Consider the following 15,600-nt stretch of genomic DNA (forward strand, 5'->3'; position numbering starts at 1 on the left):
TGCCAACTTAATCTAGAAAATAATACAAAAATATGTCTGTTTCTAAGTTAGGAAACCAAAATAACATAACACTTCTCCACTCAATCATCTGCAGCCTAGACTATTAAACATCCTCTTTATTGGGCTTCTACTCATGCCACCTCTGTCAAATGGTTACCCCTGTGCCTAAAAAATGCCCTACCTTTACAATCATATACCTTATCTCCATGAGCAACAAGAGAGTATTGCATTTGAGTTCAGTTTTTGTTGTGATTTTTTTTGTGTCCTCCAGTTTCTGGGTAAGAGTACATTGGCTGCGTAGAAGTACTTTGTCTGATGTGACTAAGTGTAAAATAAGTTTCCTATGTGTTTCAGGAAGATCTTGCAGTCCTAGGTTTTCCAGAAGTAGGTCTGGTGTTACCATTATATTCAGTTAGGCCAGCTCTTGTATTAAGGAAGTGTCCAGTAGGATTGAATAGCTGGGCATCTCCACATGTGTAGCATAAGGTGCCTATGTTGGCTTTATTTGGTACAAGTCTATATAGAACTTTTTGTTGGTTCTCAATGCAATTTATACAAGTACTGTATTTGTAAGGTACTTGTGCCACCTTGTTTCAATCTAATGTGTATTGGTGTCTCCCATTTTATTTTATGCGTTGGTTTTTGTGGGTTCCCATGTGTCATTGGTAGATTATATACTGCAAAAATTACTGTTAGTGTTTCGGATTTGAGTAAGCTTTGTTTGGTTTTTATATATATGGTCTATGTTAATGGGTGTTTTAGGGGTATGGGTTTTAATAAGGACCTGATTTGTAGATATTTGTTTTGGGATATTGCATTTTTTTCTTAGATTTTTATTGGTTTTACAATAACAAGTTTCACAAAGAACAAGTTTGTGCTTATTATTCGTACAATTAAATGAAAGTGTTAACAAAGCTGTAACAGTGGATTTAGCAGCCATAACTAACCCTCCTGTTCATTCCTCCTCCATATCTTATAACTGGGGTCATGTTTAGTGAGAAAAAAATCAAAACAAATGTCATGAATCTGTATTGTGTTAATCATAGTCATTACGTGGAGGTGAGAAAACATGGGGAAAAGTTGCAATTTTCAAGTATGTTGATAATTGCGACTGAAGAAAGAAATCACTTTTAACTTGCTTGAATGCTGAAGATACACTTCCCACTGAATTCTGTCAAGTTTTAGATGCCAGTTTTAAATAAATTGTGCAAAATCGTGATTACTGAACCCCCATGCAATGCAACTGCAGAAGTTATCCATTACAAACTGCTAATCCGCATTATAGTGGTATAAAGGTGTGCCATACCAACACTGAAAATGACCTCAGAACTGTTGTACCTCATTACTCAATAGAACAATATTATATGGGGAAGAATGTCTGGTGTGAAAACTAATAAAATATTGTAGAAATGGCAGCTGCTGTTAAACCCCTTTTCTGGTTAACACCTTTTTTTCTATTTCCTATACCATACATACAGTCCACAGCTTTAGAAATGTGCATTGAGGTGGTAATGTGTGCATATCGATGCCATTCTCTTTTTACCCTCCATTATAAATATGCCTATAGATATACTCTAACATTATACAGTCATACAGAAAAAACACTACATATATTCATTATGTAATGATAAATACTATATACTAATAGCTATACTCTGCAATTTGAAAGTAACACAATGACAAATCATTTTGTTCAGCAGGATTTCCTTCTTATCAGCTTGTCCTCCTGTCTTGTAAACAACATCATTTGTACGTGTTGGTTGCTGAATAATATATGTAGAAAAAGCACACAATGACTTTGAAACACACTCGGAATTGTAAATGTGTTAGCAAATAAACGGGATTGTACTCCATGCTATTAAACAATAATAAGGCCACATAAATAACTTTATATTGACAGATGTTTTTGGTCTAAGATTTGCCAAACAACACGATCCTTACTCCCACAGTTTGCATTTTCCAAATAATGCTCTATAGAGCATTTATTTGCTTTTCGCCAATCGTTTTGTCTTAAAATCTCATTTGCCCTACAATGAAATTCTTAAAGTCAAATTATACTGAATGGTTTCAATTTATTTTTAAGTTTTCATTTATTATATTTTATTAGATCATATTTAATTAACTTTAAAGGAGAAGGAAAGGTAAGAGAAGGGAGGGAGGGAAATTTGAAGAAAGAAAAAACAGGAAAGCTATTGCTCCATGGTGCTTGTTGGAATAACCCCTGGCCAGTGCAGTTTTCTGCTGATAGGGGTACTGGCCCAGGGTGTCGGGTATGTAAATACAATCACTTGGGGGTGCCTAACTTTTGGTACCCCCAAGTAAAAATGCCTTTCCTTCTCATTTAAAAGATAGTACCCTGTACAAGTGAGTAGGTGAGCATAAATAATAAGCATATATAAGTGTTACACTAAGGGGCAGATTTATTAAAGGTCATGTTGTATTTAAAAAAAATTGAGTTTCAAGGATATTTTTCAGTCAAAACTCAAATTTTTGGGTTAAAAAAAACCTAAATTTTTTCAAGATTTATTATACCCTGAAGCTGGAAATAGCTTGAATCTGAAAATAGTTCAGCTAAAACCTGTAGAGGTCATGTACAAGTCAATGGCAGAGGTCCCTTGAACCATTTGAAGATGTTTGTAGCCTTCATGACTTCATATGTTTGTTTTTTCCAGTGGGTTTCATTCCAGCAATTCAATTTTTCACACAGAATACTTGATCAAATTGAGTTTTTGGCTTGTTCACCTCGAATTCACTGATTTGAGTTTTTTCCATTCAAGTTTTTTCTTAAATTGGGAAAAAATTCGAGTTGTGAGTTAATTCAGGGTTTAAAAAACCCCCACAAAACTCTAAAATTCGACCTTTTATAAATAACCCCCTTAACCTTCAAAAAGAATTTCAGTTAAAGGTACTTGCAGATCAGAAAGTAGTAGAAATTCCCAAACATAGCTCCCTCATAGAAACTTTTTTGTATTAATACAAGTTTTTTGTTCCCATGTGCAGTAATCCATAACAAACAATAAGAGATTTGCATTTAAACAGATGACCTGTAAATGACACCTGCTGATTGGCTGCTATAGGTGACTAGTTTCCACCTTTTATTACATTTTCCCATAAAGGTAGAGGCTATAGAAAATGGAGTGGCGCTGTTACTCTATTAGCTTTACCCTTATATTTGCTCCAGATGAGACCTCTGATTCTCAATTGTGGGCTCAATGATGTGGGCATCAGTGATGTGGAAGCAGGGTGTGAACTGAAACTGTATATTTCCAAAGAATTTCCAAAGTTAGTGGTTCTTGGAACATTAACCAAAACTGATTTATTAGAACAAATCCACAAAGGAGAATATAATAATACAAGGCACAGTCACTGAGTAGTCAGCACATACTCACACAAAAAAAGACCATTAGCAGAGCAATCCCTCCAACAGAGCTTGAAAGATGGGTGTAAGACAGTCCACCCCAAATGTATCACGATGTGGGAGATCAAAGGTAAACCCGAGACATGTTGGTAACAATCTGGCACTGCAGCTGAGGACTGCCCCACGAAAAACAGGACAGTTGGGAGGTATGCGTTTATATTCCTTGGTGGAGCCAAGAGCTCCTCATATAGGTAGCCCTAAACCTGGTTATCTCTCCCAGAGAGACCTGTAACAGGAGGCTAACTAATACTCACTGCAAGTTCAGATGGGGGTTGCACTTCTTCTCTTGGGAAACTGCTGGCAAAAAAACCCTAAAGCATGGCTTACCCTTTACACCTAATGGCACAAACTTGGAAAAGCTACTGGTCATACTTTGACCCAGGAAAAGGAGAATTAACCTCCAAAAATTGCCATCAAAAACTAAGGACCCTTTTAGTGGCCAAACCTTAGGGTAATGCACAATATATAAGGGCACCATTTACTAGTCCCATACAAAGGTCTTGCCATTTAATCATTTTGTCTATTGGGTTGCAAACCATTGGTGGTCATTAAGATATTCATGTGTACTGTATTTTAGTAAGAAAGACCCGTGTTCCTTGGCTCACAAAAAATAATATTCCTCTTTACAAAAAATGGCACACTTTATTTTATGCTCTTAAATTAGATTATGAGGTGGCAATACACAGAAAGATCTTCTTGTTTGCCCAGCTGCCAGATAAGAAGAGTTTTGCCTGCTTTGGCTACCAGAGAGTCTAGCCAAACTGGGCATATCTAAACATTAAGCCCTGTAGTGCTGGTTCTCTAAGCTGCATGCTCTTGAAATCAGCTATGGTGGCAGCTTTGCTCTATACGGACTGAAGTGACAGCCAAATAGAAATAAGTACGCATAAGAGTTCCACCATTGGCTCCCCTGCAGTCAAAGATCATGGCTGCCAACCCTGCTGGTTTCAATAAGATCAGGATTCATGTGCAACTGTGGTGGCTGCTTTTAGGGCATTTTATGTAAATCCTTATACTTTGGGGAAGACAGTACACCCCCTGTAACAATAATATACATATTTAGTTATTGTTTTTATTTGGCAATACCCCAAAAATATAGTTTCCTCTGTGCCCCTGTTAAATGTTTTTTTTTAATTCTTTATTTCTGATTTTTTCATATAATAGGGAAGGGATACAGAAAAGAAAAGGAAATGGAATAAGGGGGAGGGGGATAGCTCCAATGTACATAGTAAAGTAGCAATTATGTATTAACATATTACCTCTAGAATATCCAAGTTATTACTAGATTCCAAGTAGCTCTCAAAATAATATTTAATACAATAAATGTCAATAAATGTTAAATTATTTTCCCATAATAGTTAAATACGCCATCCATTTTTTATTCTAATAACCATATCCCGCTTACACACTTATATTGCATTCCACTTACTCTAGCCTCCTTACAAACTTATGCCATGGAGACCCGACCTTCCAATATGATGCGCTATTGCTATGAAATATATGTGTTAATTCTTCTAACTGTCTGACTTCTACAGATTGAATAAGGCTTGGGGTACATACATTGGTAACACTTGAAATAGTTATAATACTTTAGGCATAACAATAATTTTTATATCTTGAATCTTCTCAAACCATGATATCTTTAGCTTTTTCCAATTATCCAATATCTTTTGGAGGATTATCAGATGGAGTACATAATTATCTTGATAAGTTTTATCTAAATCAGTTGGAATTTTAACCCCCAGATATTTAATAATGGGGTTGGTCCATTTAAATGAACTTATGTTTTACAATTGCTACAGTATGAGCTGGAACATTAATATTTAGCATTTTAGTATTTTAAAATTAGACAATTCTCCAAATCTATTCAAGAGCAGCAATACGTTGGGCAGGGACATTGGCAGTTTAGTAAAAAACATCAGCAAGTCATCAGCAAATTCTGCACACATATTCTTTACCCATTACCACCAATCCTAAAATATTGATATTTTTCGAATGTGCTAATGTGTGTGAGTGACCCTTCCATTGCTAATATAAAAAGAATTGGCAAAAGGGCCACCCCTGTCTTGTCCCATTAAATATCTGAACCCTAGGAGATAATGTACCATGAATTCTTATTCTAGCAGAATGTACATTATTTGCGGTTATTGGTTCTAAGCATTTAATCTCAAAATGGTCCAGATTTAACATCTTAATACTTTTAATATTCTGATAATCTGCTCAGAATATTGTATATACAAAATGGTCTTTGGAGCTGGCTAATGCTGCACTTGTGGTTCCTGATTTATAAATGCCAAAACAAAACCTAATTGCTGCTCAACAACCTCTCTCTCTTCTTTTTGCTGAAGATAAACCAATGGTTGGTTCTTGGGGTTAGCATCTCCGTTATTTTCATCATTAAAACTCCATGTTGAGTACAGACTGCAGAATGTCACACAGCTGAATGCTGAGCACAGAATATTTTGCTTAAAGGCCATACATGTGAAAACGTGAAAATATAGGAATTAGAAACCGTTAACTTCTCATTTGCATTCCCTCACACAAGTGTGAAAGAGTGTAGGTTGGGTGCCAGTATGCTTACATATATGCTACTTATTATTTTCCCAGTGTAGGAGCTCACTGAAGAAAATAATAATATTAGTTTAGCAGCAAATGCTTAGGACCTTGGGTTTTTCAGATAAAGAATCATTGTATAATTTGGAACACTGTGCCTTATGGCTACAAAAAAAATCCCAAAAACCAAACAAACAAAAAACCTAGTCGGATAGTTTTGTAATCAACATGGATTTGTGATAATTTAGTTATCACCAAACACAAAGTTGTCTAATTCTTACAAAAAAAAAAGGAATCCTTAAAAAAAAAACTGTGTGTTTAAGTGCATACTATTAAGGATTTAATAGTATGCATAATGGCAATGTTGTTTTTCACAGCTTTGTGGCAAACTACTAAATACAATACTTGTTCTATTATTGTAGAACTTCAGCAGCATATAAACTATAAACAGATACATTTATTGGATGAAGTGTTGCCTAACGCAACTCAATTCAAGGGGCATTCGGTAGATCTCTAAGCTCTGAAAAAGAGCATAGAGGCCAGCAGGTCTTTTTTTTGCACTTTACACAATGAGTGGGCCATTGTTTATAGCAACAAATCAGGGGGGAATCAGGCACTTAAGAGATCCCACAAGGACCACAAAATCAAACTTTAACAAATGGATTGAAAAGTACATTTAAAAGTACAATATCTGCAGTGGCCCTATGCATTTCATGCCACTAGAGATACTGAATTGTTAGAAAAAGAGTGACAGGAAGAAAAGGGAGGGCCAGTTAAAGGTTGCAGCAGAATATATTCATGGATTCATGGTAACAGTTTTAATTCTTCTATAGTCATCTTGAGTGTATCATTCTTGATACTCACAATTTTTGTGTTTTTTGGATGGGGGGTGCACCTCTTACAGTTTTGAAGCAATTCATTCTAGTTGGAGTGTACTTCATTTATTAGTTTCACATTTAAAGTTATGGGGGAGGGCACTGTATTTAAGAATAATAACAGCATGCCCCAGACAGACCCCTGGAAGATAATATAATGAATATAATGAAGGCAGATCATTTTAATGAAAAAGCAGTGACAGAAAAAAATATCTTACCAAAGCAAATTCATGACATACTCTTCCATCTGGTGGCAACTTTGCTCCAAATCCCAGTGCTGGAAACATTTTATCACTGTCATAATCCTGAATTATTTCTCCTACTGCTTTTAGTGCCATGCCATATGCGTTTAGCTGATAAGGATTCATATAATGTAAGGAGGTTGGCTGTGCTGGGTTACCTGGAAAATATATATAAACATTTGACAAAATCTGACATCAAAAGAAAATGGCTCTGCCAACTACTTGTCCACCACCAGTATAGAATACTATACTAGAATAAAAGCCTTCACTTGCCTGCTCTAGTTTGGGTGTAGAGTTGCATTCTAAATGAAGCTGTGTTGGTTTTGTTACCCATGCGCTGATGGAGGCATTCAGTTAGAAGAGCAATTTGCTTTTGGAGATGCCTCCATTACATCATGATGTCAAAATGAATTTCCCTTTTTTACTGCAATAAACTTTGTATTTTGTAAAATTGAGGTTTAGCTTGGAATGAATATTTTATTGAAATATATAATCTAGTGGTGAATACTGCATGAAAAATTTGGTTAAAAAAAAATCTACAAATGAAGACTGTTTAATCCCGTTTTATAACAATATAGAACCTCTTTAATACAGGTTATTATAGATTCTAACATCTGTATGATATTGTCTTAATTGCTCCTATTCCAACAGCCATCTATTACCCACAATTTTCAAATTGCAACATGTAAAATTTTGCCAATCCTCCCCTTCTTTAGTCAACAGACCTTGCCCCTTAATATCATATTGTAAGCGATCAATACAATACTACAAGTGAGCTATGGAAAGAAGGTGAAACTTTAAGATTGCCCAATAGTCCATAGCAGCAAGTCAACAAACTCCTTTTAAGCAGTTAAAATATATACTCACCATTTGATGCTGTGAAATCTATAGCAACTGTGAAGTTGATTTGTGTTCTGGAGAGAAATGAATACATCACAGTGTTATAAAGGCACCCATGTTACCATTATTTGTTGTGGTAAAGTAACACAGTGTCAAAACATTGTAACATAATAGCCTAATTTACAGTTAAGAAATGCATTCAATTTATCTGCAAATCCTAACCAGTGCCATCATCATTTGCCAGAGATTGTACTAGGCATATATATAAGCATATATTAAAAAAAACTCCCAACAACAAGTGAATATAACATCTGTAATACAGAGCTCAAGAGATCAGCAAAAAGTAACAAATAATATGTTCTGTAATTAACAGCCATATGCAATTAGGAAATTGGTAAATATCCTTATTTATGGTAATGAGATGTAGCTACAATGTAGGATGTGTTCACCCCCCTCAAAAAAGTGGCACTTATAAAAAAAAATAAAAAATAAATAAAGGTACAAAAATACTCTGAAATATAAATTACAATATACAAGTATTATACATAATTATATAGTTTTCATGGCTGTCCCCTGGTAGTACAGCATGGGTTCTTACCCAAGCAACATGGGGGGTCTAGGAATAAAAATAATACATAAAATATGTAATTTAATTTACAACTTTATTCTCTGAAGGTTGATGAGTAACATTTTCTGATAATTGTTTCCCTTCAGCAGAACAGTTAATATCTTACAGTTAACTTTCAATGCTTTACAAATGTGCTTAAGGTAGACCAGACCAACTTTCCTCTCTGGCTCTGCATACTGAATCCAGATCAATCATGCTTCCACTGCCAAATATTTGCCAACCCATGCATTTAGTGTGCTATTACACCAGTTGGGTAAGGTCTAGATTCTGAGACTTTTCAGACTTTCTGAAATGTACTTTTTTCTTAAAGGGATTCCATTGTGATATTTGTTATAGTTCTTATTATTTTAATTATTATTATTATATATTATTAAAATTACACTCTCTACATTGCAAATAATTCTACTATTTAGAATTTTATTCTTGAACCAATAAATGCATTTGTAATATTGGTGTGTAGGCAGCCATCTCAGGTAATTTTACCTGGTCATGTGCTTTCAGAAAGAGCCAGAACTCCATGATGGAACTGCTGTCAGATAAGCTATTGGTTCTCCTACTAGTGTTACTGAAGGAGTAGTGGCTGGGCTTGGATGTTTTACTATTAGGTGCTATTCTCAACTACCACTAGGTGGGGCATGGGAGCATTTTAACAATTCAGGTGTCGGGTAGCTGTTATAGATCAATCGTATGTTGGAGCTCAGTAGTGCTCTTTCTGGTTAACTCTTTTCCCTAAAGTGTACTAGTACTGTTTCAAGTCTGTCACTTTTTATTACCTTGTTCATACGGCCCCGGTTTACTGACTTTCACCAAAAGAATAGTTCTTTAGGGCACTCATCTTTACTGGGCCTTGGTGTTCAATGCTCTTCAGTAGCATCAACCCTATTTAGCAGGTGCAGGCTAAAAAGCCATGTGCTTCCATTAACTATATTGAACATGAACAGGAAATGGTCATTAAATCTCTGGGCCAATAATGAACATTATCATTAGCTATTAAGGGATTTCCAAACCAGTAGGGGGAGTTAACCCTATGGGTCTCCACACACCAAATCACAACCAATTACAATATGCACTGCCAATAACTGTGCTTTAAAAATCATTGTTGTCTTAACTTTTTACTACATTCATTTATTTACAAAGGCCTGACCACAATGAGGAAAGGGTAAAAGAGCCATTCATAATGTTGAGCTATTACATGCACTGGCTTAGATTGCTTTAAGGTCATTCATTCAGCTACAGTAACTGAAAAAGACAAATGAGGACATGTATTTAAATGCATATCAGTTTAAACTGGCTGTTCGCACAATAAGATTCTTGATGAATACATTTTTTGTTGCTATACATCTTGTAATAATATTCCATGTCTGACATAATACAGCATGTGAGCGATGGTTACTCTTTTTATATTTTCTTTATTTTGGTGTTTTATATTAGTAGTATGTTGACCAGACTCGTTAAGAATCCTATTGCTGTTATAATCCCATGTGCAATAGCTGAAGGTCATAGAACATTTATAAAATCTAATCACGAACAAATCCTGCTAAGTAACCAAGTGCTTTTTAACCAGGGCTGGGATGTGAATGGAAGACACATTTAGGCAATATTAAAATACAGAAATCAAGTTTTATTTCTAGACATCTAAACAAGCCACACGCACATGGCCTAATTTTTCATATTACTATGCTACCTAACTGCACTTTTAATAAAAATAACCACCCCCACATAGTTTTACTTTTCAAAATAAATTACAAAAGCAAGTACAGTACAACATCTAATTGGTCAATATTCAGCTTTATGCAAAAATCATGCTAGTTTAAGTATTTACAGAAAATGATCTCCTGACCTAAAGAGCTCTACAGTGTATCAGTTGGGGGGGGGGGTATTTAAATTACCTGCTGTACTCTGATTGCGGTGTCAGCACCACAAAAAAAGTCGGTCATGAAATATCAAGCTTTCATGTAATCTAGAATGCAGCCTTTAAGAGACATGCACAAAGACAACTGTCTTATGGCAATAGATGGTAATGGCACATGGGATACTTAGTCTTAAAACAATTGCTTCTTGCCTGTTTCACAAAAGGCTGAAATTCTAATTAACGTTAATAGGAATTAATTGTGTCCTTGCTAGTAGAATTGTGTGATGTGGAAATGCCATTACTTTTACTTTACTGAAATAGCCACTCAGATCAACTGATGTGAAATTTGCAGCTATTGGAAACTGGAAGTTAGCACTACGGGTGCCACCTTTTCCATAAAAGGTTTTTTACAGTAGAAAGAGTGTGGGGGGTCAGATTTTGGCTATGACCTGGCAATTAGGGGCAAGCTGGCTGTGAAGGGAAGGGGAATAAGTCTCTACAGGGGCATAACTGGGCAGGCTGGGAGCAGCCAGGCAGATCAACAGTATAAATGGGCAGGCTTGGCATCTAAAAACAAGTGATGCCTACATTTCCTGTAAATAAAATTTCAATTTCAGTCCGTGTTTTCAGGCAGATGAAAATGTCTGGGTCACTTGGTGGCAATCCTATTTAGCACATTAGTTAATCAGCACTTATTTCATTATACCACATTTAAGAATTAACTGTCAATGGCTATTTCACAAACAATAGGATTATTATTCTATGTGTATAATTTAAATGAAATTGTTCCAAAGGTTTCAACAAAAGTAACAATGCCACATTTCATTTCTTCTTAAAAAGATTTGAATCTTCAGATCTTAATCACTAGTATAATCTATTTCTTCTGGAATATTATACTTCAGGCATCTGCTGTTTACTTACAAACACATTTCCTTCCTCAGTGTTATACATGCTTTGCTAGCTTATATGAGACAAACTTTCATAAATATTCCCTGTTATAATAAACTGTGTTTTGTCTGGGTAGCAGAAAGCCTTGCACTTCTATTTAAGAGCTACCTTGGGTCAGTTGTCTGTTTTGTTCATCAAATATGTTCTTATGCACTTCATACAGAAAACTGCAGCCAAGGGACTATAGCAGCTGGCATCTTAATTACAATCCACTCTAACACACTATTTTCCTCCTCTCACTGTTAGATCTCTGATGGGTAAGTTAGCTTGGCATGTAGGTCATAATGGAGATGGTGATGTTCATTATAGTTGAATGATAAAGACGTCTGTAATTAATATTTTATGTAATACCTACTTTATTTTTGGGATGGGGATTAAAGCACAAGACAGGCGAGTGAGAAAACAGATGATCACATAAACACTAATAGTTCTGAAGTGTTAGTAGTTGAAGCTAGTTTGAAGCTATTTTGATGGGAACATTTGCATTACTTTCTAGAGGCAATCTAGGAAAGACAAACATAGGACATTACATTTATTACAGTGCAGATTATTATTCTCAATGCAATCCAGTCTCTCTCTTCCTTCATGTCAAATGATCATGAGAAATTGCTTACATATATGGAGGGTTATTTGATTCTGACTATGAAAAAGGAAGGACTACTGATGCTTCCCATTGGTGTGCACTGACCAACAAAAGTTCACTGATCTTCTCCCTCCCCAGTACCACCTGCATTTCAGGCATAGTAGATAAAAAGACGTTCATCGTATAGTGACTTTAACTGGGAGAATGTACAGTCACAGTGCAATGCCTTTGTCCAAACAGTTTTCCACCGGCACTGTTGCTTGAAATGCAGTTAGCAAATGAAATCTATATTCCACTGTACTTTTTTAAGTGATATTTGTTTTTATGTTGCTTTTGTTGGTACAAAAATATGGAAGGTAAAACTTCTACAAATAATGTCATGTGCCCAAAATGAAATAATTTATAGAATTTGCAGCAATTACTCCTAAGTTTATTAGAAAGCTGAGAGAGAGCTGTAAATGCAGTAGTGGTGGTGGTTGTTTTTCCTATAAAACCGTGCAGAACAGTGATGTTTAAGACTGTTTACACTTGATTCCTCCTCTATGTGGTAACAATGAACATTTAACTTTTTTCTTAGTTACTGAAAAACAATGGCATTAAAGAGAAAAGCTCATTTTCAAAGCTATTCTACTTTTAAAATAATTTTAAGCTATGTAATGCATCTGGCAGGACAAGTTCTTCAGGGGAAGAGTTCTACAACTTCACAGGTCTCACTGTAAAAAAACTCTTTCATGCCTTAACATTAAACCAACTCTTCTAATCTCAATGGGTGCCCAAGCGTCTTCTGAAAAGATGAATAAGCCGCCATATAGTATATTGTATAGTTTATTGTATGGCCTCCTTACAAATCTATACAGGGAGGCAGCTTTACCAATTTTCTAGGTTGACAGAAAAAAACACGATTGCAGGGAAAAATATCTAAAAATATAAACAATTGGCCTGGTATAATTAATATATATATATCCTATATAGTACACACATACAGCTCTGAATATAGCTTTGCGTGCACTCAGCAGTGTTGCATTTAGAGGGAGCAGCACATGGTAGGTCCATTGAATGACCCCTAGCATACTGGTTCAATATATTCAAATTCAAATATGCAGGAGAGACTTGTACTTGTACTTCCCAAAGAAGTATTTATCTACTTCTCACTGGGGTAGCTTAGTTTAGAACATTTCTTGTTTGGGGTTAACAGACTGAATTAATACATATATATAACAGCATATAATTCCATCAGGAGCACTGCATGAGGCAAGTTGAAAAGGCGGCAGTGCCCAGGTTACCAGGTGTAGCAAGAAGCCTTTTTGGTAACTTTAAGAGCCAAATATGCAGGTTTCCAACTGGAAATTCAGCTCTTCTAGTGCAGAGAGCTAAATGGTGCTCTCTGCACTAGCATTGTGCCCATAAGGTAGGCAGAATTTAAGCCTCCTCAGGTGGGCAGAGTGGTCAGGATTGCCCCTGTCCACAAAGTCAAATATCAGTTGCCTTAAATTCTCTCTCTCTTTGCTGAAAAATTCTCTGACTCTGACTAAGTTTCTGCCAGTGTGACTGGTCATATGACCTAAAATACACCAAACATTTTCCTTTTATAATGATGGCGCAGCTGGCATTTTATAATAAATTGTGTTAAACAGAAGTGGATTCATACATTACTCTGATGAAATTGCTATGTTCCTAATATATTTCATTTTTCTATTGTGCCATTTTGAAAGGGTTTCTGCCCTGGCCTGCATAGCCACATAAAATATTACATGCTTGATATAATGGCAGCATTTTGTCAACTGAAACCAGGGACACATTCAGTTGTATATGTTACAGCAAACAGGACTTTTCTCCTGTTTACAATGCTTGTATCTACAAATATGTTTAACTATATAAAGGTAATAAATAAGCTCTGAAAATGAAAAACAGTGTAACACAAATTTATATGCCATAATTCATCTGTAACTGTTTCAAAATGTCTTTTTTTAAAATGAATTCTTCAAGCAGTATGCTTGCTGTGAGTTTATGGGATATAAATTGAATTTCTATTTGAAAACAAAAAGGGTTATGATACACAATAGTGCCATGCAGTAAAAGTATATAATCAAATTAACAACCTTAAATCTTACTCTTATGTTTACCCTACAGGTTTCTACAGCTGAATATACTGTAACCCATTCCCTGTGTTTGCAAAAATTTTTGTTAAGTATTACTTTTAATACAGGTATGGGTTCCTCTTATCCCCAAAACCATTATCAAGAAAGCTTTGAATAACAGAAAGGCAAGCATCTCCCATAGAGTCTATTTTAAGCAAATAATTTCAAGTCTAGACAAATCATTTTGAAACACAATAACAATGACTACTGTACTTGCTTATATGCAGCAGTAAATTTGGACAATCAGCCTCTCAATCCTCAGCAAGAAAACACTTTTTTAAAATGGTTACTAATGGTGACCCTTAGGGGCAGATTTATCAAAATGTGAATTTAGAGCTTAATAAATAAAAACTCCCCCACGTTCTATTCATTCATATGGTATTTTTAGAATTGTATGTATCAATGGGTGAAAGCTCACCATTTGATAAATTTGGTTCTAAAACCCCCAAAGGAATTAATAGAGTGTGGGCGAGTTTTTATTTATTAAGCTCTAAACTCACATTTTGATAAATCTGTCCCTTAATGTCAGGTTCACTGATGGGCCTTTCTTGTCTCAGTCTGATGCTGGTAATTAATCCCCAGCCTTGGCTTCTTTGAGATTACAGATTACCGATTTAGTTGTTTCTTTCTTATTTGCTTCTGTTCTGACCAACCAATTAGGTGACCGGCCAAACTGAATTTCAAATATGTGATATGATTAACTATTCTTTGCTGATTAAAAATCTCTGAAGTTTATAGACAATCTTATCACCTGCAGTGTTCTATGTCTTTTTTGATTCATCCCTCTTTAGCAGTGGTGGAATTCTCTCTTTTGAGCCCTAAGTACCCCATATTATTGGAAATAACGTATCCAACAAACAGCTTGCTTTTGCTTTGTACAGAAAGTAATCTGTTAAATCATGAACAACACCATTACTTACCCTCCTTTGATGTAGTCTAGGAAGGAAACTTCTGTCTCAACTAAAAAGGAAAGTAAGGTAACCTAAAAGCAAAGAAAAACACTAAGACTTCTGCAGTTAAAAAGCATTATTCTTTGTATTACTGCACTCTGACTGCAAAGAATTTCTATTCTAGGGATGCTTGGCAGATAAAGTGACAAACGAGGAAGAGATTATCTCCCAAAGAATGGAACACAATTCTTATACTGTGAATAAAGACACACTATACAGCTGCTCAATCTAAGGGCAATGACACACTGCTGCTTGTTGCCCGCCACAATACTGAATCTCTGCTAAAACACTCACCCAGATCACACAATTGCTCAAAATTATATAAAAAGCCATTTTTTTGTGTGTTTTATATTGGCCACAAGTAGCACTGTGTGTCATTGCCCAACAGTGGCATTGCCATTATTTCAAGGCTTAGTTCAGTTTCTATTTTGTTTAGTATGGCATATGCAAACAAAGCCAATAATTGTTAGATAATAATATTCTTACACTTTCTAAATATATAAATGTACCGTACTTGGATTGAATTGAGCAGAATTCATGATTATTTCTTATACAAAGGCTAAGTATGTAGAA

General features: G+C 35.4%; 1 protein-coding gene across 2 annotated transcripts in view; it reads right to left on the reverse strand.

The window, feature by feature from the left end:
* Positions 1–15,600, reverse strand: part of LOC108711171 (copine-8) — a 167,737-nt gene that overhangs the window by 19,408 nt on the left and 132,729 nt on the right. For both annotated transcript variants that reach the window (XM_018252626.2, XM_041586448.1), the window contains 3 exons: positions 14,998–15,059; positions 7,956–8,002; positions 7,065–7,246 (listed from right to left, as the gene is read on the reverse strand). In XM_018252626.2, coding sequence (XP_018108115.1) covers positions 7,065–7,246; positions 7,956–8,002; positions 14,998–15,059 — 291 coding nt within the window. The remainder of the gene's footprint in view (positions 1–7,064; positions 7,247–7,955; positions 8,003–14,997; positions 15,060–15,600) is intronic.

The sequence above is a fragment of the Xenopus laevis genome, chromosome 3L (genome assembly GCF_017654675.1).
Source record: "Xenopus laevis strain J_2021 chromosome 3L, Xenopus_laevis_v10.1, whole genome shotgun sequence".
NCBI lineage: Eukaryota > Metazoa > Chordata > Amphibia > Anura > Pipidae > Xenopus > Xenopus laevis.